This window comes from Siphateles boraxobius, unplaced genomic scaffold (genome assembly GCF_051911475.1).
Source record: "Siphateles boraxobius isolate OS27281-9 unplaced genomic scaffold, OSU_SipBor_1 55, whole genome shotgun sequence".
Taxonomy (NCBI): Eukaryota; Metazoa; Chordata; class Actinopteri; order Cypriniformes; family Leuciscidae; genus Siphateles; species Siphateles boraxobius.
The window spans coordinates 9,683,215-9,709,734 of NW_027509181.1; the positions used below are offsets into that span (position 1 = coordinate 9,683,215).

General features: G+C 43.9%; 1 protein-coding gene across 1 annotated transcript in view; it reads left to right on the top strand.

Moving 5' to 3' along the window:
- The window catches only part of pcdh15b (protocadherin-related 15b), a 288,259-nt gene extending 273,241 nt beyond the window's left edge, over positions 1-15,018 (top strand). Inside the window, exons 31-36 of the mRNA XM_077206152.1 lie at positions 989-1,207; positions 2,698-2,808; positions 10,524-10,545; positions 11,589-11,662; positions 12,473-12,602; positions 13,519-15,018. Of these exons, the coding sequence (XP_077062267.1) occupies positions 989-1,207; positions 2,698-2,808; positions 10,524-10,545; positions 11,589-11,662; positions 12,473-12,602; positions 13,519-15,018 (2,056 nt within the window). The remainder of the gene's footprint in view (positions 1-988; positions 1,208-2,697; positions 2,809-10,523; positions 10,546-11,588; positions 11,663-12,472; positions 12,603-13,518) is intronic.
- The last annotated feature ends 11,502 nt before the right edge of the window (positions 15,019-26,520 follow it).

Here is a 26,520-nt window from a genome sequence, read left to right on the forward strand (position 1 = left end):
TATGGCATCGCTGCGGAAAAACCCTTTTGGAACCTTTATTTTTTAGAGTGATACGGTGTCTGTGTGGCTATACAATCAATGGACAGGAATGCTTTATTATTTCCATGGATTAATGTGAAAATGCAGAGCGCTATGCATCAATGTTGTTGGTGCATCAAGTAGACATGTTTTGGATTTGAAAAACGTAACACCAGGTATAAAAATACTCCCGCAGTTGTGTCCCGATATTGTGTTCTGTTACTGGAGGTGGAAATATGACTTCATTTTTACCAACTACAAGATGAAGCATGTCGGCTGTTTGTGGCTCTCTTGGCTCATTTTGGACCAGTCTGCACTGATTTCTAACTTGTTCATTTGTTATGAATAATCATTTATTGTGTGTTTCGTCCATCAGGTTCCACAATAACTTTGATATAAAATTGCTCATAGCATGATTTAAGAATCCATCCATCCCTAGCCATTAGTTAGTCTTATAACATGCATTTATGTTTGCCATTTTTTATCCAAGCTGCACGACAAAGCAAATAGAGTGTGTGTTTGTTTGTTTAGACATTTTCTCATTTTTAAAAAAAATTAGACTTGTGGTTAAATCCTTAGCCATATTGTCTGTCTTGTCACAGTAATTATCCTGCTCAGAAAGCACTGTTTATAACGCTTGTATGGGCAAATTGTGAATTGTAGGCTGTGGAATGCACTTTAAAACCCTTTAGTTCTAATATAGACAAAATGTCTTCTTTTATCAATGTTTTGTTTAGCTGTCTGCAATGTGAATGGTATTTAGAAATTGTGCTTTCATAGTAGCCAATGTAAGCATAAGATTTGCACATTGCATTGCAATTAAACAAAAAAATGGGGACATATTTTAGAACTTTATTACAAAAGTGAATTTTAAATGTGTTTGATTAGTCATTCACTGATCAACTAATCAGAACTAATCAAATAGCATATGCAAGGCCACATACGTGACTGTTCATTTGGTTTTCTCCAGGTTTTTAGATGGGAAGTTATTGGATATCAATAAGGAGTTCCAGCCCTACCTAGGTCGCGGAGGACGCATTCTGGAAATCCGCACACCGGATGTGGTGGAGAGCGTAAAGAAGGCGGTTCAGTCTGTTGGATACACCGAAGGAGCACTGCTGGCCCTGGCCGTCATCATCATCATGTGCTGTATCCCAGCCATTCTCATCGTCATCATCACCTACCGACAGTGAGTGTCACCACTATAGTCCAGTACACCTGAAAGCTCAAATTCAAAGCCCCAAAAATGCCCTTTAATAATAATGTTTAGTAAAATTAATCGTCAAACAAATCATCTGTTGTAATTCTTAGTCTTTTTTCTAGTTTTTTTTTTTTTTTTTTTTTACAGAAATGTTATGTTGCTTTCTGTGGAAAGTCTGCTCAGACCAAAGATTTCTCCACTTACTAACTAATAAATAAAATGTTAAGTTTGTTAAGTTAGAAACATTTTGTGTTAAGCAGGCAGCTTCCCTCATCTGGGATTTCAGTGAAACATTTACACATAATACATTCTCTCTTTTCACAATGGTAACACCTTTGAGAACTACCTGGTCTTGTGTTTATTCGGTGTGAAAGAAGATTAATTAAGGCCATGAGAGGTAAATATGAGGAAACCATCTGTAGTTGATGAGTTTTACATGTCGTGCCAGCTGAGCCAGTGCCATATGGCAGACCTGACGATGAGAATTCAGGAATGAAATGACAGGATCTGAGCTAGAGATATAAGGATCAATCTGTAAGCATTGATGGTTTAGTTTGGGATGACGATAATTCATACTTATGGGAAACAGAGAGCAGATGTATTAATGTTGTGGCTGAAATCCACCATATATTTTTGCAGTTTTGTTACTGATACTGCTGTGCAATAAGTGTCATTGTCTAATATATCTCATTTTTCTTTTTTCCACAATGAATGCACCAATTTCAGATTCAAAGAGTAAGTATTGTACTGAGACATACACGTGTAATGATATGTTGGTTATATATCCTAACCATTTCCCTCTCTCAAGCATTATTTTATTCAGTGGTTCTCAAATGATATTGCTTCAAGACCCAGCTTTTACATTGAATATATAATAGCAAAAACCAAATAGCAACCCTACTCTACCTAAATAGCTTGTCGTACAAAATTCAATGATACGACAACAACAGTGAAATTTATTAACATAAAAAAACCAAACACACTTTTATATTTTAAGTGTTTTGTTTCTAAATGTCTCTTGAATTTTAATGTTTGTTGGCACAAATGATGTTTATCCTGTTTTTAATGTAGTCTGGGGTGTATTTTATTGTATTTTGTGTAGTTTTGTTAGTTTTCCAAGGATGAGGGTACATCATGCAACCTGTCCATGGTGGCATTTGCCAAAATATAACTAGCTTACATACAATTTATATATGTATATATATATATATATATATATATATACAGTATATATATATATATATATATATATATATACATTTATTGTGCAGTCCTAACTATACAGGATTATATGCTTAATTGCATTTTATTATTTGCATACCATTGTTTACCATTGACCCACAATTTGAGAACCACTGATCTAATTGGTTTTTTTTTTTTATCTGAGAAACTCCAAAATAGCTAAATGTCCAAAAAAGATTTCATTATTTAAGCCAATACTTTTATTTTGCTCAACTTGTTGACTTCATTATCTAAAGACGGCAGGCAGAATGTGCAAAAACAGCCAGGATCCAAATGGCGCTTCCCACTGGCAAATCCGGAGGTGCTGCCACCAACAATCTGTATGAAGAGCTCGGCGACAGCACCATGTAAGTTTTATACCTTCAGAACTTTACTTGTCAATGTCTCCAACCACTGACTGATATTAATAGTAAAAAAAAAAGAAAAAAGGTCTATTTTTCTATCCACATTGCCATTTTAAACAAGAAAGCATCTTGTTTAAATTATTATAGATTTATATGATTAGAACAAGACCTTCAATTTGAGTAAATAGAAATTTTAGTTTGGTTGTTAAGATGCTCTGGGTGTAGTATTTCTAATTAATAAACATATGATTTAACATAAACTGATTTTATGGCTTTGCAAAGCTAGGGCTAGGGCTTCTGTTGATGGTGGTCCAGGCTGAGGTGATCACCAAACTGTTTTGTTACCCCCAGGGTATGATCCCAATCTCACAAGATAAAAAAAGGGGGGGGGGGGGTTACAATATACAGCTTCTCATCTTATTTGGTGTGTTTGTAGTCATCATTTCATAAATATTACAGGAAGTTTTTTTGGAATATCAAATATCCAAATATCCACTTTTATCATGGTCTGATTATCATCTGACTCAAATTTGTTGAAGACTGGACTTTTTAGGAGGTTCTGGAAGGCAGGAGAAGTAAAGGAGGGCAAACTACTTGTTTACCCCTGTGGCAATTAGTTTTAAAGGTTTGTTGCCAAGATACAGTCAATATTCCTGTCTTTTTCACTGTCATATTCAGGCATTTCGGAATTTCAAAGAGTATCTTTGTTGTTGTTTCTTTTAAATTGTTCCATAATTTTTTTACCCCAAAACTGGCATAATAAAAGACAGTTTGTATTCTATGAAAATGCCGAATTTCTTTACTTTTTATCATACAATTCCATGAATTTCCATATATTCAGTGTGGAAGAAGAATAAGCAGAACACCAACTGATTCCTTTCTGGTTTTCGTTTTCTATACAGCTTTGGTGCATATTACCTAATTAAGCTTTACGTGAGCATTTTTTTAGCCTCTTTCTGAACTGGCTGTTTTTCTACTGCTACCTGGATCTAAATATGATTATCTAACCATTACCAACTGGAATAACTTTGTTATTGCACCCCTAAACTGATTTATCTAGAATGGCTGTGTCTGGTATTAGACTGGTTTCACCCTTAAAAGACTAGCACTTACACACAAACTTTACAAAACTTTTTTTAACATCTTTCTAATTTCCCTCTATTTTTTTTTTCTTTTCCTCATCCCTCATTCTCATTTCTTGGATATCAGACCTAAGTAAGTAGGCAGTCATCTGTTTCCAAATGTTGTAGACAATTTATTTAAGGTAGAGATGTATTTGTGATTGTTTCTCAGAAAGCGGTTGAACTTTCTTGCCTTCCAATTAGTTGCCTAGCATTGTGATCAGTTGCCTTGCTCCTAATGATTAGTGATATTAGCTAAGAACTGTGTTAGTGCCCTTCATTGAAACTTGTTGTAGGTGTTTGCCTAGGATTTAATTAGCACCTTTTTTTTTTTTTACTTAAGTCTATCCAGGCAGGTGCTTTTTGTAGCTGGCTTCCATTCTACTTCCCTGTCTACCTTGTTGTTCACGTCCTCTGTTAAGTCGTTCTTTGTCTCTTTTTGCGGTTATGCTGAAAGCAGGACTAAGAGGTGTGTTCTGAAGGATGGGGATCGGCAGCGTCTCATTAGCTCATTTGCCACCCGTGCCATCGCTGCTCACAAGCTGTCCACCGCTAATGGAATCCTACTGAACAACTTGCCCAAGTCGGAAAGCAACATTACTTTCCTTTCAGATGAGAACCCGCTTACTACAACCAACCCCCTGTACCATGATGACGGCACCCTCAGCAGCCCTGAGCACCAAAATCTGAGGTACCTCCTGGGCATGTATTCACCCAGCATGAGAGGTCTGGGAAAGTCCATCCTGCGCTTCCCATCTGTAGGCTCAGGACACTCCTGGACTTTACCCTCTAGATTGCACAAATGTGAAACCAATGAAGCCCTACGGTGTAGAAGGGTGGTAATGGACCCAGTTCAGTGGGAGCTGCAACTTCTGAAGTCTGGCCTTAAGGACAATAAAGAAATGATTGATGAATTTGATGGGCTTGAGGATGAAGACACAGAGCCCAAATTGACAGTAAAAGAGCAGGCACGGCAGTTTGAGCAGCAGGCCATGCAGGACATGAGGCAAAGGCAAGGCCAGGACTCTCGTGGGTCACTCTCTTCTGATATTTTTCTCTCTGTTTTTGAGACCCCACAATCTTCAATCATGGGACATAACAACAGGCCCCCATCCATAATCATTACCCAGAGTGACGGAACACCTCCACCTAGTCACAAGCCCACTCCACCAGTTCTGCGTAAGTACAGCAGAATAACTTCCTATCCTGATGTGGAGTCTTATGAGGTCAATGTGGAGATCATCCCCGACCCTCCAGATATACCTGCCCCACCACCACCACCTCCTCCACCTCCCTCCAGTCCTCCACCACCACCACCACCACCACCTCCACCTCCCTCCAATCCCCCACACCAGTCTATTCCTATTCCTCCATCCTCACCTGTTCCTCCACATCCAGCCCCTCCACCTCCTCCTCCTCTCCCACCTGCCTTATCACCAGTCTTTTCCCGTCCCAGGCCTTCTTCTCCATTCGTCCTTCCTCCTCTTCCCTCCATCACATCCCTCCGACCAGTGTCCTTACGCCCCGCAGCACCTCCACCACCATCCGAGTCGGAGCATCCCAAGAGGGAACTCAAGGGGATCCTGAAGAACATCCAGAACATAGCAGACTTAGAGAAATCCGTTGCCAACATGTACAGACAAATAGATAAAAAGCAGTGCCCGCCAAAGATTGTCCCCAAACCACAAGTGTCTGTCGAACCAGAGGCTGGCGTATCAGATGCGGAGCCTGTACAAAAAGCACTACCACCAGAGCCCAATCCAAACATGAACTCACTAGTGGAGGAGCTGGAGAAACGCTTTCCATCTCAGTCCACTATCATGTGACACTCTATTTGTCCAACCATGCTATTACTCTTTTAGAGGCAGTTCACACAGGATGGAAATGAAAAAAAGGTTCATCTAGCGCACGTGTACGTAGTAAAAATTACGATGGAACAAGAAAATGTGTCCTGTGTGAATGGCCCATTAGACTATCACTACATTTTTGTCATCTTTACTTTATGTCTTACCATTGTGTTTCATCTAACTATACCACAAAATCAAGAGTTTGTGCTTTACAGTTTTTGTAAAATATTTTTAATCAGTTTTGCAACAGTTTTTTGTTATGTCGTTGAGTTTAAACCATTCATACAGGCGTTTTATTTTACCCCATCAAACTGTTTTAGTATACAAAACTATGACTTACTCATAGAAATGATCTTATTCATATGCTTTAATGTTGGGATATAAGTTACTTTCACTGGATGGGATAAATGTCCTCTATAAAGCTTTTTCTCTGGGGTACACTGCATGCTCTCCCCTCTCATTTGTTCTTTCTTTTATGTTTCTCCCTCTTTTGATAATTGTTATAGCTTAGCCTCTGTGGCCACATTTGCACTCTCTACCAGTTTTCAACAATATGTGGCACAGGATATTTATGTAAACTATCAATGTATTTATCAGATACAGCTGTTATGGGAAATTGTGTCTCTCTCAGTGCAAGCTTTTGGTCCAAAATGTTATGTCTCTGGTAGAAGGAATAGAAAGGCACAGAAGAGAAACAAGTTTGCTTTAATGTTAAATGGCTTAATGTTACGTGACTGTGCACACATTAGGATGTTTGAGAGGCAACTGAGTCGTCAAGTTGGTTGTAATTACCAGCTAAATCAATTTTGTGTGTGTGTGTGTGTGTGTGTGTGTGTGTGTGTGTGTGTGTGTGTGTGTGTGTGTGTGTGTGTGTGTGTGTGTGTGTGTGTGTGTGTGTGTGTGTGTGTGTGTGTGTGTGTGTGTGTGTGTGTGAGATAGAGAGCTTGTGTGATTGGCGATATGTCCTCCATTTACTCTTTGAGATGGAAACACGCTGCATTCAATTCAGCAAACGTCCTCCTAATCCCAGCTTTAATTGTTGTGATACTAATGGATGGATACTGCACCATTACATCCTATTATTGTCGACTCGCAGCAGTACACAACTATAAGATATTGTTTTTGTACTATCAATGTATTTATCAGATACAGCTGTTATGGGAAATTGTGTCTCTCTCAGTGCAAGCTTTTGGTCCAAAATGTTATGTCTCTGGTAGAAGGAATAGAAAGGCACAGAAGAGAAACAAGTTTGCTTTAATGTTAAATGGCTTAATGTTACGTGACTGTGCACACATTAGGATGTTTGAGAGGCAACTGAGTCGTCAAGTTGGTTGTAATTACCAGCTAAATCAATTTTGTGTGTGTGTGTGTGTGTGTGTGTGTGTGTGTGTGTGTGTGTGTGTGTGTGTGTGTGTGTGTGTGTGTGTGTGTGTGTGTGTGTGTGTGTGTGTGTGTGTGTGTGTGTGTGTGTGTGTGTGTGAGATAGAGAGCTTGTGTGATTGGCGATATGTCCTCCATTTACTCTTTGAGATGGAAACACGCTGCATTCAATTCAGCAAACGTCCTCCTAATCCCAGCTTTAATTGTTGTGATACTAATGGATGGATACTGCACCATTACATCCTATTATTGTCGACTCGCAGCAGTACACAACTATAAGATATTGTTTTTGTTCTTGTGCTGTAGCACATTCAGAAGTGTCTCCATGACCTTATGAATATTGATCATGTTCTGTTTCTGTAATGAATGCACCTTCTGTTTACAATGAGCAGCGCTGTATTGATGTGACTCGGATATTCTGGTTAGGCTTTGTTTTTAACCTCTTTCACCATTAAAGTTCTGCAATAAATTCAGCCCCTTAATACAGACTCCATTCAAATTTGTTTTGTAGGTCACCTCATTGTTCGTGTGCTATATATTTTTGGCTTCATTCAGTGTTGTTAAACTAAAGAAATTTAAGAGCAAAGTCAGGAAGAATGAATTTTTGGCAAAATGTAATCAGCAGCATTATTGCAATATTTGTTATTTGAATTGTGATTTGGTCTTCTTTCTTCCATTTATTTGTACATTAAATTGTGATTATGCCTTTCTTTCTAATATATGCAACCATTTAAAGTTCTTTTACAGAGCAAATATGAGTTGTGTTAATACTCACGTGTCATTTCCTTGGCAAAGAAAAGCTTAAAACCTGGAAATACCTAAAACTTAACATAAATAACTATTCCTTCAAAATTTCTTTGTGGATAACCCAGGCATGCCACACTTTCTCATCTCATATAATGATTAGTTTATCTAATCTGTAGCGCCATGTTCCATTAGGACTAGCAGTTGCCATCATGACATATTAACAGTGTTAGGGAACAGACAAACAAGCAAACATCTTTATGGCAATCAGATGAAGGAGGGAAAGCTCTGTTAAATTTAGCACGATCAAACAAGATTCATCTGTCACAACTATTGTCTGTTTAGTCAACATTTCAAAGCAGATGGCAACATACAAACTGCAGAAAAGCATATACTGTATGTTTAAAACAAGTGATGTCATTGTCAACACATTAATTCAGTGTTGTTGATTATAAAAAGAATGATGTGCTAACACATACATTGATATATGTGATTACACATAATTAATTTAATTAATATGCATATTGTAAGTGTGGTCATTTTTTTGTTTGTTTTTTGTTAGTGGCCCTATTCAACCTATTTATACTAATGTTTGTATTTATCACACAAATCTAAATCTAAATTTTTCATAAAAATCCATTTAAAAAATTACACATCAGTGGTGTTCGTCCTGTTATCATTAATACAATTTAGTATAATTTATGATTAGTAAATGTAAGTATATATATATATATATATATATATATACACACACACACAGTATACACAATGTATAGATCCATAGATATCAACATCATATAATGATCATCATATATATATACCACTGAAAGCACATAGAAGGTATTTTAAATACAAAAAGGCTACCATATAAATCTCACATCATGTAATATATATATATATATATATATATATATATATATATATATATATATATATATATATATATATATATTATGTTGAGATATATATGGTAGACTTTTTGTATTTAAAATACCTTCTTCTATGTGCTTTCAGTGGTTCCCATTATTTTAATTAACATTAACTCCACCTACAAAGAGCATGCCAGTAAATGGTAAAAAAAAAAAAAAAATTGTCAATAATTATTTAGTGTGACCTTGAACGAAACGAAAAAGAAGATAATTAATATAGAACAGTAGGTTTAATTTAAGTTTCATTTTTGAAAGGAAAAAAAAGATGGAAATGCCACTGCAATCGTACCGTGACCCAGTTAAAACTATATAACATAATTAGGATTCAATCATAGTGTATAATTATATACTTTAATTATAATTACATACAGTATCATGTAATACATCATGTTTAATTCATGGACTGGCACATTACTGCACCTGCAAACTCACTCACATAGAGAGAGAAAAGTCAACAAAACAAAAGTCCCTTGAAAGTCACATATTATCGTTAAGAGATAAATCTTCATTTGAATCCCTCGGTTTGCCCACATCAGGGAAGAATTGCTGTAATTTGCTCTCGCTGATCTGCTGCCTGGAGAGAATTTTAATTTGCTACGCTTTCAGTGAAATGGCCCTGCCACTTAGGAAACGTTGGCCCGTCTCCATGTACACTCTGTGTACCCCTAACACACCTGATAAACTGTTATCAAATATTTTTTAGGCTGTCTTTGCGTGCCAAACATTGTCACAGATGATATTGTCTAATGTCATTAAAGGCTTGAGGGTGTTAACATTCATCTGACTGATAAACAAACAGTGTGCCATGTGTCCTTGCAGCTAAACAGTGTCTAGCTTTTCTCCTCCAAAGGCATGTCATTCTCGTATTGTCTCCTTTGAATTAGTGGTGTTAACACTGATTCATTATTCGATGAGGCCTCTGAGCTTCATTGTCATGTAGTGCTCAACACTCATTGACCCCTAAACTAATGTTCCCAAGACTAAAATCTCATAATTAATAGCACAGTCCATAAAGAAATTTCAGTTGCTAAAAAATAAATTGACAGATCAGTAGGTTACGCTATTTTTTTTATAGTCCCCTTTAGACAACTCTAAGTACCTTTTCAACTGCATGTTAAATAGCTCTCATTAGATCATAAGTTGACTGTTGCGTTAGTGGAATAAGTTTACTTGAAAAGTTACTTTTAGTCAGTAGAATGTCTATTGGTGGACCATCAAAATAAAGTGTTAGCAGATATGAAGCATAAGGTCTACTAATACTCTAATGACTGGTAGTTGACATGTTGTTGGGAAGTTGCTTAGTAGAAGTGGACTATCAAAATAAAGTGTTATCTATTAAAATCCTAATGCATCATCATGGGAAATTGTGCTGAAGACAACTATTTGTTTTTCCCCCTTATCTACTGCATTTCTGCATTTTAATCCGCACATATGCTCAGTTCTTCACAGTTATACATTATTTATCAGAGTTTGAGGTAGCGAAGCAAAAGCTTTATTGTCATTGTCTTTGAAACCTATAGGACTCAAGGACATGCTGTCTCAATCTCATGTATTTAAATATGCTAAACATTTAAAGACTTTGTAATCTGACCATCCAGTTTGAGAAAAAAGAATACAACTTTTTCTAGATATTAAACATCAAGGTTTTATCATGATAACCATACTGACTTTATTTCCATACTGTTATCTCCTCACAGGAGAGGCTACGGGCATCAGGAGGTATGTGTTTATATTCTTTTGATTGCATTATGTTTAAATAATGTCCCATCTTGAGACAGCTTTTTTATCAGTGCTTTTCAGATGCTTTTTGATAGGGACAGTGATGAGAGAGGAAATAACTATTTGTCAAGATCTCATCTTTAAAATTGCCGAAGGCTAGATCTGTCAGTCTGGAGTTTGACTTGCTGATAACATTTCTCAAATGTTTTTGTTCTTAGGAGCTTCGATTTTATGAATGCTAAAGTGTCTTATAAAACTGCAGCAACAGCAATATGATAGATAAATAAATAGTTATATTTATATTGACACTATACAGTTTATTGACACTAAACTGTATAATTACTAATTTTCCCAGTCAACATTTCAAGACTTCATTTGTCTCCCTATATTTTACAATGGGATCCTAAAGTCTGGCAACACTAGTGAAAATGCTTCTATTTTCAGGTTTTTTTATTTTTAATAGCTTTTTTTCAATACAATTTATCTTATAAGCATAATTTGAGTGAAAATGTTAACTAAAATAAACAAAAATTGAAGAATGTCAGTGTCTGAAAGCAAGTAAATCTCACATATTTGCTGATTTGATGCTTTGTTACATTTTTCAGGCTTACAACTCTCAGGTGTAAATTTAGATTTTGGTTTGAATTGCAGATTTTCAGTGTAATCTCAGACTTGTGGATCCAACTCTATTTATCTTCTATCATTCACCACCACATAAATTCATAAATGTAATATTCCTACTTTTCTCTCTTGTTTCTGCACTGTTTCTCTTCTGAATGCTGTGCAGCAACAGCAGTTGCTTCGGCCCTCACTGTTGAGACCAGAGGTAGAGTAGAGAATCTCAACTTTTCTCCTTGCAGAAAACTGTTTCTGTTGAGCTGAACATGCTGTGGTAGAATATACTAATACTGTATACTGAATTCAGAATTGTTTATTTATTTATTAATGTTTTTTGTAATGGACAGCACTTGCATCTGACTTCCCCAAGGATTTCGCCTAAAGCGATGCACACTTTGAATTATAACTCTTTACTCCGCTTACAGGAGCTCTCTATGGAGTCTGGTATTGACCCAGGACAGGACTATTATACACAGGATTACTATAACTATGACCATGGGTGAGTGTTCGTTCATTGTTTAAAATGTGCTGCTGGCCCAAATCACACCTTTCAGATATATTCCTGGCATGCTGCTTTTAATAAATCAGTTTGTATGATTTTCGCACTATTTTATGTCTTCCAGATGATGAACTTTGTCATTTTCCCTTAACATTGTGGGCATCCATTTGTCTTTTTGACTGTAATAGCAAATATAATTATTTACTGATGCTTGTGCAAGGTGAACTGGAATCATAATGAGCTGGAGAAAATAGAAATAATAAATGATATAAATGAATGCCCTCCTGAGGGAAGTGATGGTATTTGCTGACTATCAAATATATTTGGGCAGAATTAAATGCAATCCAAGTTTAATTTCTGTGTTTTAAATTAGGTCATACAAATTTCATCGGTAGCTGTCCCCAGCCATATATCACATTGGTCTTATATATCCTTCTATTCTCAATAAATCCAATTGAAAGGCCTCCATGACTACAGGCGGGTGAGGGTCAATATAATCCTGAATTTCAGCCTGTTTCCTGTTAAATGGGCTGTCTGAGCTGTATTTGGGTTCAGACAGCCTGCTGCTCCCCAGGAATACTAAAGGTCCTTTAATGAAGGTCTGTTTTGACCTTTTCCATTCAGTGTTATGTGGAGGTTCTGCTACTTAATCTTACTTATTGGATTTGCCTTTTCATTTCTCTGTTCCAAATGTTATAGGTTTGATTTAGTGGACAGTAGGGACAAAGTTGTTGCTCATTTATTCAGGAATGTTTGCATTGGTGTGTGTGTTTGAGGAATGTCCATTAATCCTGTATACCTGCTGTTTAGCTATGACTTGCCTCAGTATGGGAGTCGACGGAAGCTGATCTCTCCAGCAGGGATGTATGATGAATATGGAGAGGTGATTATGGAAGATGACGGCAGTTACTACTACAGTCCACACGAATCTGAGGGAGAGGTATCACATATTTATTTGTTCTGTTTTGTTGGTTTAAACCAATACAATGTGCAGTATTTTTTTAATAAAGTTAGTATTATCCTGAATCTGGCTTAAGGCCCTTACACATGACTCATATCAGGGCTCCAATGCCTTCAGCACTTTGACATTCAACTGAAAAGCAGATAGCAAGGTGGCAAGAAAGCCGGAGGTTTACACAATGAACAGTATAAATATTGCAACCAAATGAAACATATTTGAGCCTACAAAAAATAGGTGCTTGCGATTACTTAGAATCATTGCAAAAACCAAAAAAAAAAAAAACCTAAATTTAATGATGTGTTTTCGATGATATTTCGCTTTAAACAGATATATTCATGATCATTCAGGAATATCTAGAAGGTGACCCTCATACAAGAGCACATTTACTCCAAGCTGTAAGGTTAGGGTGATTCTCACAAGAGTTTTGCAAAACAAGGGCAGGGATACCATCCAGGGCAGGGATGGGCCAGTCTGGTCCAGGAGGGTTCAGGATTCACTGGTCTGCAGATTTTAGCTCCATCCCTAATTGGAAATTACAGGCAGGTGTGTTTGATTAGGGATGAAGCTAAAATCTCCAGGACAGGAATTGGCCATCCCTCATATAGGGCATTATGTTTTGATCTTTGCTGGCACCAGCCATGTAATAATATGTCATGCTGATTGTCCAGTAATCAATGGAAATTAGGTTCAAGTTAAAATTTAACCATACTGTTGCAGCATTTTCATGCAATGGTGCTACTGGGAGTAATGTTGTCCCTTGACACTCCCCAAAGTGCATTTGGGAATGCTGACGTGAGTCATGTGAAATGGCCAAAGTCACAAAGATGATGAGTGATTTGAATTGTTAACTAAATATTCTGAAGGATAAAAATCCTGGCTAATATCAATGTAATAGGTTGTGAGGCAAGGCAGAAGGCTGGCTCCATCGCCAGGCAAGTCTCCACCTTGGAGGCCCCCTAGACTAGCTTTTGGAGACCAACATCCAGGGCTTGAGAAACACCTGCCTGGACCATCTGAGGGAATCACACACCCTTACAGTTCAAAGGCTGAAACTACACTCAAATCACCCAGCCAACTCAGCCAAATGTTTGACAGAAGGCACGGTCCAGTTCCATTCCACCTTCCATGGAAGAACAACAAAATTTTTCCGATTCCAGTTCCTGAGGATAAAGGAGGAAGTACTGATGACCCCAAACCAACCAGGATGCAGCATTCAAACTGTGTGGACAATGGCATGGTCATTGATGGCAGCTATTTCCAGACTAAAGAAGCCATGCCTTCAGCAAAGACAAGACTTGGCAAAGTTTTGAGTCAGATGAACATCTTTAAAACATTGCAGACTCAAAAGAACACTCTGAGTAGCATTAGTGGGACTGTAGATCATGAAAGTAATGGGAACGCCTCAAACTCATGGGTACTGAACGAGCCAGAGAGAGAATCACAGAGAATCCCAGGTGATATTGTGGAAAGTGAGCAAGAAAGAGATAGAAACTGGGAAGACATAATTCATCAGTCGTACAATGGAAGTGCCATTTCGTTCACACCTTGCCATCCATACAGACTCCAAGAAGGAGCACATATGAGTAGTTTAGACTCCGATGCTGATCAAGACCAGAGTCCTGTTGATTCAGACAGGGAGAGCCAAATAAAAACTCCGCTAGGTGACACTGAAATAGAGTCAAGGACTGAATCAGACTCTGACCAATACATAGAGATTGAGACAGAACAAGAGTCAGACACAGAGAGAACATACGAGACGGAGAATGAATCTGAATCCGGACAAGAGGCTACACAGGAGTCAAACTCGGAGGAAGATAGCAGTGCAATAGAGAGTGTCAAATCAGAGGAAGGTGTAACTGTGTCACCTGTCAGGTCTTCCCAGTCCAGACACAGCAGCACAACCTCTGAAAGCATCAAGTTCAAAGCTAGTTTTGCCGACAGTGGTACCCAGAGATCAGCAACCTACAGGCAAAAGAGCAGCAGATCATCTCGAGAACCTGCAACTAGTTTCACCCACACCAAAGCATTAGAAGAGACCATCATGAATGAGGGTGATAGGGAAGGCAAAGGGCAGTTGAAAGAAGGTGACTCTGAAGGCCAAACTAAGGATCCAAAGTCCTCTAGGTCTAAAAGCAGCCATTCTCCAGAGAGAAGACCGGATTCAAGCTTCCACAGCATGAGCTGCTTCTCAGTGGCCAGCAGTAGTGTAGCAAGAGCTTTAGAGATCGACAAACTTTCTCCAATAGATGAGAACGAAGAAGGAGAAATTACTCCAGAGAAAAGTGGCAGCCCTGGTGATAGTGCAAGGTCTTCGGATGGACCAAGAATCCTTAAAGTAGATGGGGAGGATGAGGACTCAAATTCAGATGCAGTTGATACTGTCGGTGCCTCCTGAAGTATATTCTGATATGTTCAGTAAGACTAGCCATTGCTTTAATTTCTTGTGTTTTACTGTGTTGGCCTTTTGAATGCCCTCATCTGATTCAAGTTGTTTTTCTTATCTTCCTCTCGCTGAGCACAACTTGGCATTTCTCCTTAACCTTTGCTGAATGACATGCATGCTCTTTCCTATTTTCCTATGTAGTCTTACCTGTACAGGTAACCCTTCAAAAGAACATTCAGCAATTAATGTTCATATCAAAATTAGGTTGGTTTTTGTTGTATAAGAAACCTGCAATCCAATGACATTTGGTTAATGAGCACATTGCTTTTAATGATCTCATGAAAAGACATTAAGTGTGTGTGTGTGTTAGGTTGTTTTGTTTTTTTAATGCGGTGGTGTTCCAGGAGGGAATTTTCTGGGGAAGCTGATGTGTAAATTTAATATTCATCAAACCTGTTTTCGTAATAATATTTTGTTGAATTTGTCTTGATAATTAACACCACTTTATAACAGTTCCCTTTCAAGGGAACTCGAGCTGCGTTTGAGACTCGGTGGGAACGCTCTGCGTGATTACGTCGTGAAGCACGTGTAAAATCAGTCCAATGGAAGCCCGCTACGACATAGGTGACGTCATAGACCAGGAAACTATAAAGCAACCCTGAAATCAGAACGCGATAGCTTCTGCACCTTCAGCAAGCGCTCTCTGTATATCTGTCCTTGTCTATTTATTGTTGTCTGTCAAGCCCAATATATCTATCATTATTATGGCGAGCAAGCAAGATTATAGACGGTGTGTTGTTCCCTGCCCTCGTTATATACGGGTGGGGACACACACATCAGCTTTGTGTTGCTTGTTTGGGAGTGGAGCATGCTCAGTCAGTCCTCGAGGGGGCTGATTGTGAGCATTGTATGAGTCTATCTATGAAGACGCTCCGCTCTCGCCGATCGTTCTTTGAGGAGGACGGTACGGTTTGCGCTCCTCGCGCGGGTCCCGCTGTTGCCTAGACACGGCGGCGACACGCATTTTGGGGTTCGAAATCGGATCTGACAGCGTGGGTTGGGACGGGCCCCGCCCTATCTCAGCTTTCACCTGCAGATCCAGTGTGCTGCGATTTCCAGTTCTGAGGAATTGGTATCGTTAGTGTTTTGTTAAGAAAAAGTGAACAAAACAAATAAAAATATTAAGAAAAAGGCAGATGTTTGATTTTTCAATAAATAGGCAGCTCATAACTCTGTTGAATAAAGAGGAGCTTTTAAAAGGAGGCTTTTCTAATGCTGTTGCTAGTTAAATATTTACTGGACAGCTGAACATTATGAGAGTGAAAATAAAAAGACTTTATTAGATGAAATATATCTAAAAAAACAGGAAAACTCTGTATCTCAGCCTCCTCGTCGGGGACTACTGGTTTTTCCCTATCTCCACACTGAGGTGTCGAGATCGTGGAATAAACCGGTTTCTATTTTATGTGTTTAATACCCAAACGTCTAACTAGAGTAATGTTATGGGTATTAAGTATCATGGTATGACAGTGCCTTGGATTATAGAGACGCTTGCGAGCTTTCTCTCTCCCGAGTCGGCGTCATCATTTTTAACCCCGACGTTACCCACCAGCCATCTTTAATAATAAATAAATTGTATTAGGCAGTACTGGTGGGTAAAGTATTTAAGGACATAGATGAATGTGAGGATGTCAGCATTGACTCTATTCGAGAATATATATATATATATATATATATATATGTTTATATGTATAAGTTTTTCTGATATAAAAATAAAGAAAAAGAAAGATAAAAATGTCTGTTCTTTTGGACGCTCCGCTTTCAAGAAAACTAAACCTTTCAGCGGCGTTCCAGAGGTTTCTATCTCACCAATCTATGTTCCTGAAACTGGCATAGAGTACAAAGAAGAAGACCTGATGCCGAGGCTATCAGGCTTCTAAGGGTGGTCCCCTCCGGGGTAGGGACGGTTTTGAGAAATCGTTTCTCCTCGGCGCCCTCTGGGGTGCGACTCTCTGAGGAGGGTCGCAGCGCTGCCAGTTCGGTTGTTCCCTGCCGGTTCGCCGTTCAGGGCACCGAGGTGTCAGCGTCCCCATACGATCCTCCGAGGAGGGTCGTAGAGCAGTCAGTTCGGTCTCCCTGCCGGTTCGCCGTTTCAGGGTGCCGAGGTGCCTGCTTTTTCCTAGGATCCTCCGAGGAGGGTCGTAGGAACTAAGCTAGTTAGAGGTATGCAAGATCTGAGGACTGTCGTCATCTCTAATAAAGCTTAGACAAGAAGTCCTGTCGAAAAAAAAAAAAGAAAAAAAAAGAGGGACGGTTTTGAGAAATCGTTTCTCCTAACGGCGCCCTCTGGGGTGCGACTCTCTGAGGAGGGTCGCAGCGCTGCCAGTTCGGTTGTTCTCTGCCGGTTCGCCGCTTCAGGGCGCCGAGGTGTCAGCATCCCCGTGCAATCCTCTAAGGAGGGTTGTAGAATAATCAGTTCGGTTGTTCCCTGCCGGTTCGCCGCTTCAGGGCACCGAAATGGTTGTTCAATCAAATCCAGACGCCAGTCTCGAGAGACTGGTTCCCTTATCGGAATTTCTGGCAGCGTGGAAACTTCTGCCAAATATTTCTCTATGGGTCCTGCACATCATAGAAAAGGGTTACAGAATTCAGCTCGGTTCTCGTCCGCCCAGATTTCAAGGAGTCCTCCCCACGGTGGTGGACTCACAGCAGGCTCTGGTAATGGAGCAAGAAGTACTGACACTTCTTCGAAAGGGAGCTATAGAAAGGGTCTCTCCTCCCAGCAGAGAGTCAGCAGAGGTTTTACAGCCGTTACTTCATTGTTCCAAAGAAGGATGGAGGCCTGCGTCCTATTCTAGACCTGCCCCAGTTAAACAGCAGGGTTCAGAAACTCAAGTTCAGAATGCTTACACTCAAACAGATTGTATCACAGATTCAGTCCGAGGACTGGTTTGTCACAATAGACTTGAAGGACGCGTACTTCCATGTATCTATCCATCCTCATCACAGGAGGTTCCTGAGGTTCGCTTTCGGGGGCGAAGCATACCAATATCGGGTTCTTCCATTTGGCCTAGGTTTATCTCCCCGCACACTTACAAAATGCGTGGATGCAGCTCTGGCTCCGTTGAGACTCCAGGGCATCCGCGTATTAAATTACATCGACGATTGGTTGATTTTAGCTCAGTCAGAGCAGGTGGCAGTTCAGCATCGAGATGCTGTTCTGTCCCACATAAAGAGTTTGGGGTTGCGGCTAAACACCAAAAAGAGTGTGCTCCTCCCTGCTCAGAGAACCACTTTTCTAGGTGTAATTTGGGATTCGACCACAATGCAGGCACGCCTGTCTCCTGCTCGTATTTCTGCGATTCTCACAGCCGCAAAGAATGTGAAACTAGGCCAGTCACTCACTGTGAAACAGTTTCAGAGACTGTTGGGTCTTATGGCAGCTGCGTCCAATGTTATTACTTTTGGCCTTCTGTACATGAGACCGTGGTGGCTCAGGACCAAGGGGTTTTCTCCGAGGGGAAATCCGTTCCGCAAGATCAAGGTCACGCGGCTATGCCTTCGTGCCTTGGCCTTGTGGAAGAAACCTTGGTTCCTCGCCCAGGGCCCAGTGTTGGGGGCTCCTTGTCGACGCGTCACGCTTTCGACTGATGCTTCCCTCACGGGATGGGGTGCGGTCATGAGTGGCCGCTCAGCGCAAGGTCTGTGGCAGGACCATCAATGTTCCTGGCACATAAATCGTTTAGAGTTGATGGCGGTATTTCTAGCACTCAAATATTTCCTGCCAGACCTGAGAGGCCATCACGTGTTGGTCCGCACAGACAACACTTCGGTGGTCTCCTATATCAACCATCAGGGGGGTCTGAGGTCACGTCACCTTTGCAAATTGGCCCATCAGATCCTCCTATGGGCCCAGGGGAAGTTACTGTCGCTCAAGGCGGTATATATTCCGGGGCTTTAGAATGTGGGAGCAGATATTCTGTCGAGACAGGGGCTGACGCCCGGGGAGTGGAGACTTCACCCAGAAGTGGTGGAGTTCCTGTGGGAAAAGTTCGGTCGTGCTCAGGTAGATCTTTTCGCATCATCAGATTCAACCCATTGTCCCATGTGGTTCTCTCTAACGCACCCAGCTCCTCTCGGTCTGGATGCTATGGTGCAGGTGTGGCCGAGGCTGCACCTGTACGCCTTTCCCCCGATATCTTTGCTTCCGGGGGTTCTGGAGAGGGTTCGCCGAGAAGGGACTCGTCTGCTTCTAGTAGCCCCTTATTGGCCGACCCGAGTTTGGTTCTCGGACTTGGTGTCTCTTCTGGACGGCTCCCCCTTGGAGATCCCAATCAGGGTGGACCTCCTGTCTCAGGCCGGGGGCACGATATTTCACCCTCGGCCGGAGTTGTGGAGTTGTGGAGCCTGGCCCCCTCTGAGGGGGCCAGGCTCAGGGAGACCGGTCTTTCGACCGATGTTGTAGAAACCATTCTTCAATCCAGAGCTCCTTCCACGAGAAGGCTGTATGCGCTAAAATGGAAACTTTTCACCACGTGGTGTGTTGAACGTCAGTTAGATCCTGTTAACTGCCCTGTTGGTTCAGTTCTTGATTTTCTGCAAGACCGTTTCTCGGCCAGGTTATCTCCTTCCACCCTAAAGGTTTACGTGGCGGCTATATCTGCCTACCACACCCCTCTGGGGGGTACTTCTATTGGGAGAAACCCTCTAATTACTCGCTTTCTCCGTGGTACATTGAGGTTGAGACCTGCACTGCACGCTAGAGCACCGGCTTGGGACTTGGCCATTGTACTCGAGGGTCTGGCTTTAGCTCCCTTCGAGCCCATCCAGGAGGTTTCTGAAAAGTTCCTTACTCTAAAGACTTTATTTCTCCTTGCTATCTCATCTATCAAGATAATTGGTGATTTACATGCTTTGTCGGTTGCTCCTTCATGTCTGGAATTTGCACCTGGTATGGTGAAGGCATTTCTCTACCCCAGGCCGGGTTATATTCCTAAGGTCCCACTGAATGTTGGGGGCCCAATAGTGCTGCAGGCCTTCTATCCTCCACCCTTTAATACCCCTGACCAGGAACAGCTTAACCTGTTATGTCCAGTCCGGGCTTTAGATGCCTACGTTCACAGAGCTGCCCTGTGGCGTAAATCTGAGCAACTATTTGTTTGTTTTGGGTCACTCAAGAGAGGATGCCCTGCATCTAAGCAGGTTATGAGTAAATGGATAGTCGAGGCTATTCATTGGCTTAAGAAGCGGCCGGACAGCCTTCACCTATGGCTGTGCGGGCCCATTCTACTCGGAGTATGGCGGCCTCTATGGCCTTAATTTCGGGAGTTTCCCTTCTTGACGTGTGTAATGCGGCAGGATGGTCCTCTCCGCATACATTTGTCAGGTTTTATGACCTTGACCTCTCCACTCCTGGGGCGAGGTTGCCTGCTTCTTAGTGTGCGCAGGACCTCACACAGAACGGGCATTTGTCACTATGGCGTAGTGGGTATAGGGTTCCCACCGCGTCTCAAACGCAGCTCGAGTTCCCTTGAAAGGGAACTTCTCAGGTTACGTATGTAACCCTGGTTCCCTGATAGGGAACGAGACGCTGCGTTTGCCTGCCATACTTCCTGCATGCCCTGATCGACTTGCTTCAGGTTTTTCAGAAGCTATCGCGGTCTGATTTCAGGGTTGCTTTATAGTTTCCTGGTCTATGACGTCACCTATGTCGTAGCGGGCTTCCATTGGACTGATTTTACACGTGCTTCACGACGTAATCACGCAGAGCGTTCCCACCGCGTCTCAAACGCAGCGTCTCATTCCCTATCAGGGAACGTCCTGGTTGCGTATGCAACCCACCGTTCCCTGAAGGAGGGAACGGAGGACGTAGTCGACGTCGACTGAATTGGGATCTCGCTAGAGAGCCTGTCTTCTTCGAGTACTATTGAACGAGCCAATGTAATTGGCGTGCGTGATTCGCATCACACACTCCGCCTCCGCGGCGCGGGTATAAATACGGAAGTGGATGCACGCACTAGTTGCTTTTTCGCTGAGGAGCTGAGAGTAACCCGGGGTCAGCGATGGTCCAGCGGTAGTGGCAAGGGGACTACGTCCTCCGTTCCCTCCTTCAGGGAACGGTGGGTTGCATACGCAACCAGGACGTTCCCTTTCAGTCGATAACGTCGGACGTAGTCGACGTCGACTGAATTGGGATCACCCTTTGAACACGCCACTAACGCTGCCACCTTCCAGTGCCTAAACCAAAGCCTCCTGATGCCCCCGCAAATTTAAGGCGGGGAAGGACAGGGCTTAGGCCAGGGAAGTCACTGCTGTTCCTACAGGACCACTGGGAAAGCGTTCCCCGTACATTGGAAGGAAGGGACGCTGCGGAAGCCACGTCCAACCCAGAGGGAGGTAACGTGGAAAATACACATATGAACTGGGCGGAAACCGGGCAGTCTAACATATGGAATGACACTGGGGTGCCTCCAGCCTAAGACGGGGGGAGACACACCGGACAGTGACGGCAGAGAGACTCTGCCCGAGGGAAGACACGGGCTCACCGCAGGGAGCCGTATCGTGGAAGAATACACATATGGGGTCGCCGAAGGGACCGCAACATATGGACCCAGCCTAACACAGGTTCCACACTGCTTACGAGTGGTAGGCCTAACACCAGACGTTCCGCACGTCCGACGTCGGAGGGGTGTGGAGGAACTCAACCGGGTTCAATTTTAAGGGAACTCAACTGGAGTAGAAAGGCGCATGTATCCAGTCCATAGGAGGGGAATGGCGCAGCAAGCCGACACTTGAACCGCGCTCACGGTGAAACTGGCTTCATGAGAAGGGAGCCCACGGGAAGCAGCGGTTCAACTAGGTGTCGTCCAGCCCCCAACTCTAGAATCTGTTTTAGCAAAGCATATCGTCAACGCCCAGGCGGAGCACTTTACACTCATCATAGAGGAGCTCAACACCTAAGTGGACATGTTGCATCTCGGATTTTTACCGAAATGAAGGCAAGCACTAAGTGCAACTTTGCATGGAAACAGCCTTCCCTCTCTGCTGAATTCCAACAGATATTTGTAGAGCTGGTCTGAGGTCTATGACTTGCATTCTGTACACGTCCAAGCAAACGGACAGAGAAGCCAGGGCTGGATCTGCCTCCTCCAGGGCAGCGCTTGCAGGCTCACCACCTGCTCCTATTACGGGAGAGGTAGGAACCTTGGGCACAATCCGAGCCGGGGTCTCAGCTTGTGAGAGTTAGCCGGCCCAGACTCCAGGCACAATACGTTGACCGAAAGCGAGCAAGTCCCTACCCTCTAGTAGAGACCACGCGAGCAGGAGAACTGATATAACAGATTTTTTAACTCACTGCCTGCAGTGGCTCAGGGGCGGTCTCTGCAGTGCAGTCGCACCAGGGACAAGGCCCAAGAAGATAAAGAGGGACACAAGGATTTACAAGACCTTGCTCCTCAGGAACCTGACGATCAGAACGTGCTTCTGCATACTTCTGCAAAACGATGAGTGTCGTTTAAACACCGGGGCAACATCATTTTGAGGGTGAAGGAAAACAGCCTACTGCAACCCATTTTGCAGGAAAGAGAGCACTGAAGTGATCGAAAGCTTTCAGGATCTCCTCTGGAGAGAAGACGCACTCAACGACTAGGTTCCACTTCTAAAGGCGTAAGCACGCTACCCAATTCTAGGGGGTACTCGCAGAAGTGATGGTAACTATCACATGTTCTTGTGATAGCCACCTGAACCTCCGCGTTCAGATGTAAGACCGCCCGGAATCTCCGGGGGCAGAACGCGTGTGCCATCGTGCCCCGTCCCCGAAAGAGTTTTCAGGGGAAGTCAGGAAGGCTGTTGATGGGAACCAGGTCTAGTTGGGCCAATAAGGGGCAACTATGAAGACCTGTTCCTCTCCTGACTTGGCACGTAGGTGCAAGCGACGGGCGCAAAAGACAGGAGCATTGCTCAACACAACATGTGAAGATCACTGGGCTTCAGGAGCATTTTCTGCTCAGCACTTGGGTGTGACAAGTTCACTGAGCTTCAGGAGCATTCCTGCTCAACACCTGAGTGTGATAAACTCACCGAGCTTCAGGAGCATTTCTGCTCAACACTTGAGTGCGAAGAACTTCACTGAACGACAGGAGCATTTCTGCTCAGCACTTGAGTGTGACAAGTTCACTGAGCTTCAGGAGCATTCATGCTCAACACCTGAGTGTGATAAACTCACTGAGCTTCAGGAGCATTTCTGCTCAACACTTGAGTGCGAAGAACTTCACTGAGCACCAGGAGCATTTCTGCTCAGCACTGCGTGTGACGAATTCACTGAGCTACATGTGATGAACTCACTGAGCTACAGGAGCATTGCTGCTCAACACCTGAGTGCGATGAACTTCACTGAGTTTCAGGAGCAATTCTGCTCAACATGAAGAGTGATGATTTCACTGACTTGAGCAGGCGCAAGGCGACCATGAGTCGCAGTCACTTTTAGAAGGCTCACTGGGGTTAAACGCATTTCTGCGGGCCCCTGGGGCAGCTGAGACCCATTGTTTGTCCAAGGGTAGTCCGCTCGGTTTACACAAACACTGGCGGAAAAATGAAACCGGGGGGGGGGGGCAACTGAGCGGCCCTGGAATGGTCATGACCCAGCCGGACCCAGGGGATGGAGTCTCCACTTGCCCTGGCTATAACTGTCGTGAGGCTCGATGGCGGCACGATTGAGTAAGCGGGAGGAGTGGAACAAGGCGCCCTCAGAAGCGTCTGACTCCAAGGAGGAGGTGACGGGTGAGTTGTGACATGCAGGGGAAGCTTGCGCAACGGTCGCAATGTCTAACAACTCGAGGCACGAATGCCCGTGTAGTCGGGGGTCGCCCAGGCCCCCGTTAAAACACGCCCTTTGTACATGGCCCCTCTGTTGAAGAGGGTTTGGCAGCAGACCGGGATGAACTATAGTCACACAGGGTGAGCTGCTCTGCCACTGTCACCTCGGGACTCGATCATGAAGCTAGCGCTGAAGCTGTCACATATGGAGGAAGCCAATGGCTGCAACTACCATATACCCCAGGAGCCTCTGAAAGTTCTTCCAGTGGGACCCTTTCTCACTTCAAACACCAGCTGAACACATTCTCATTGGAGAAACGTGTTAGGCCGAGTCCATCTCCAAAACTGAAAAAGAGATACTAAGCCCGTGGGCGAGATTACTCTCTTCCAGTTGACCTGAAGACCCAACGGGCTCTGGAGCACTCGAAGGGAAGGACACTGCACTGATACTCCACCCTTACACGCAACCCACAGGATGGCCTGCGGTGCGGAAGGTAGAGATCTGTTTTTAAGCACATGTCTTTCAGGTCGGAGCTGCAGACCAATCTTGGGCCAAGATGGTCACGACCCACCACCTAGTAGCACGAAGAACGAGTTTACAACTGGCCTTCGTACCGGCTGGAGGAGCGGCTATATCAAATCCTTCGCCAGCAGGATAAGATAAGCACGCACAAGTCAGGAGCACTGCTCAACGCTCGGTGTGATGAATATCACTGAATTTTCAGGAGCACGTCTGCTCAACACCTAATGTGATGACTATCACTGACTTGAGCGGGGTAGCCGAGCCTGAGGTGGGGCAGCAAAGTAGAGAGAGTGGTGTTAGTGTGCTGTGCAACACTTACCTGTCCCCACAAGCGGCAGGGGGCGCGTGAGAAGGCGGATGACAGGGTCCTCGAACGCACCAAGCTGCCTGCTGGCGACCAAGGGGGAGCTGAGGGGTGTAAGGCTATACAGGGTCACACCCGCCAGACTGGCCCTCTTGAGACCCAGGAACAGATGAAATTGCTCTCTCTTTGAAGTGTGGGTACCGCTTGCTCCGCTTTTTTTTTTTTTTTTTAGGGAGCCAGCGGCGGAACAGACACACACACAAACAAAGGCTCCACCCGGCCCTCACCCGGGGGGAGGGAGTGATCGTGCCACTCCAAGAGCATCTCATCCATTCCTGGGCGGCCCGCTCCGGAATGCTTTCGCTGTCGCTTGCCACCTGGCTTGGCAGCGCCTGGAGCGGGCTGGGCGTCCCTACTGCGGCCGGCTCCATGCTGAGGCCTGGATGGAGGCTGCTGCGGAGGGCCAGCAGGAGCGGCGGCCGGGGAACGCCCACGGCGACGAGCAGGCGGAGGAGCTGCCACCGGCGGCGGCAGGAGGCAGCAGCTGGCCACCGGGGCAGGATGTGCCGGATGACCTCCGTCTGCGCTTGAGCGGCAGAGAACTGTTGGATGCAGTTCTCCACCGCGTCGCCGACCAGCCCAACCTGGGAAATTGGGGAGACCAGGAACCGAACCTTGTCCGCATCCGCCATACCAACCAGGCTGAGCCAACGAAGGCGCTACTGGACCACCAAGGTGGACATCGCCAGACCGATCACGCACGCTACGACACCCGTACCCCGGAGGGTGAGGTCGGATGCAGTGCGGTGCTCACCTATGAGCGCAAGGTCTGGATTACCCTCGTGCATGCCATGGGTGCCCTAGCCTGCAGCAACGCCATGGCACGCAAGAGGAAGCGGCTTGCCCACAGGCTTTGTAAGCTCTGCCCGTCGGAACGGACAAAACCTCACGGAGGGAGACAATGCAGCCGAGTCATCATCTCTAGAAGTCAGCTCACCCTCCGATGCTGCAATCGGCGTCCTGTCCTCCAGGGGAGCCCCGAGTGAAACCGCTGGCCCACCCATTACAGATGGACCAGCAGACAACACAGGAGGCTCCAGTGGTTGCAGTGGAAGGGAGGAGTGAGGAGCCCACAGGGAATGGTTACCGGGCGGGACATCCAACACTATCCTCCGGTCACCCATCCCACACAGCACCCGAGGGTGGGGCATGGTAATGGGGACTCGCTCTCCGCGAACGAAGGCGAGTCTCGCCCTCAACACTGCGACAGTCATGTTCCCACAGTGAAAACACGAGCTGTCCACAAAAGCTGTCTCAGCGTGCTGTAAGCCCAAACACGTGACACAACAGTTGTGACCATCAGAGAGAGACAGGGAACGACCGCACCCAGAAACGCACGGGCGGAATGACATCTTGAAAAAGACGCAAACGCACCCGTGTTGCTCTTTCAGAAAATAGGACCGTCACCAGTGCCGGAGCACACAGGGGAATGACCGCGGCAACACTGAACAGAGAACTGAAACAGTGAAGCACTCACTTTTACGCCCTCTAACCAGCCATCAACACACACAAACATTTAGAAATTTGTTGCTGTTAAAACAGCAGTTGAGAGCTCAAAGCTCGCGATCACCGCTGCACTCGCGCTGTAGAACACCAGCACTGGGAGAGTCTTCCTGAAGAACACCGACACACTCGCTCGTTGTAGACAACAGCACTCTCAGAGACATCAAACGATCGGCTCCGAAGCGAAAGGCAACTAGTGCGTGCATCCACTTCCGTATTTATACCCGCGCCGCGGAGGCGGAGTGTGTGATGCGAATCACGCACGCCAATTACATTGGTTCGTTCAATAGTACTCGGAGAAGACAGGCTC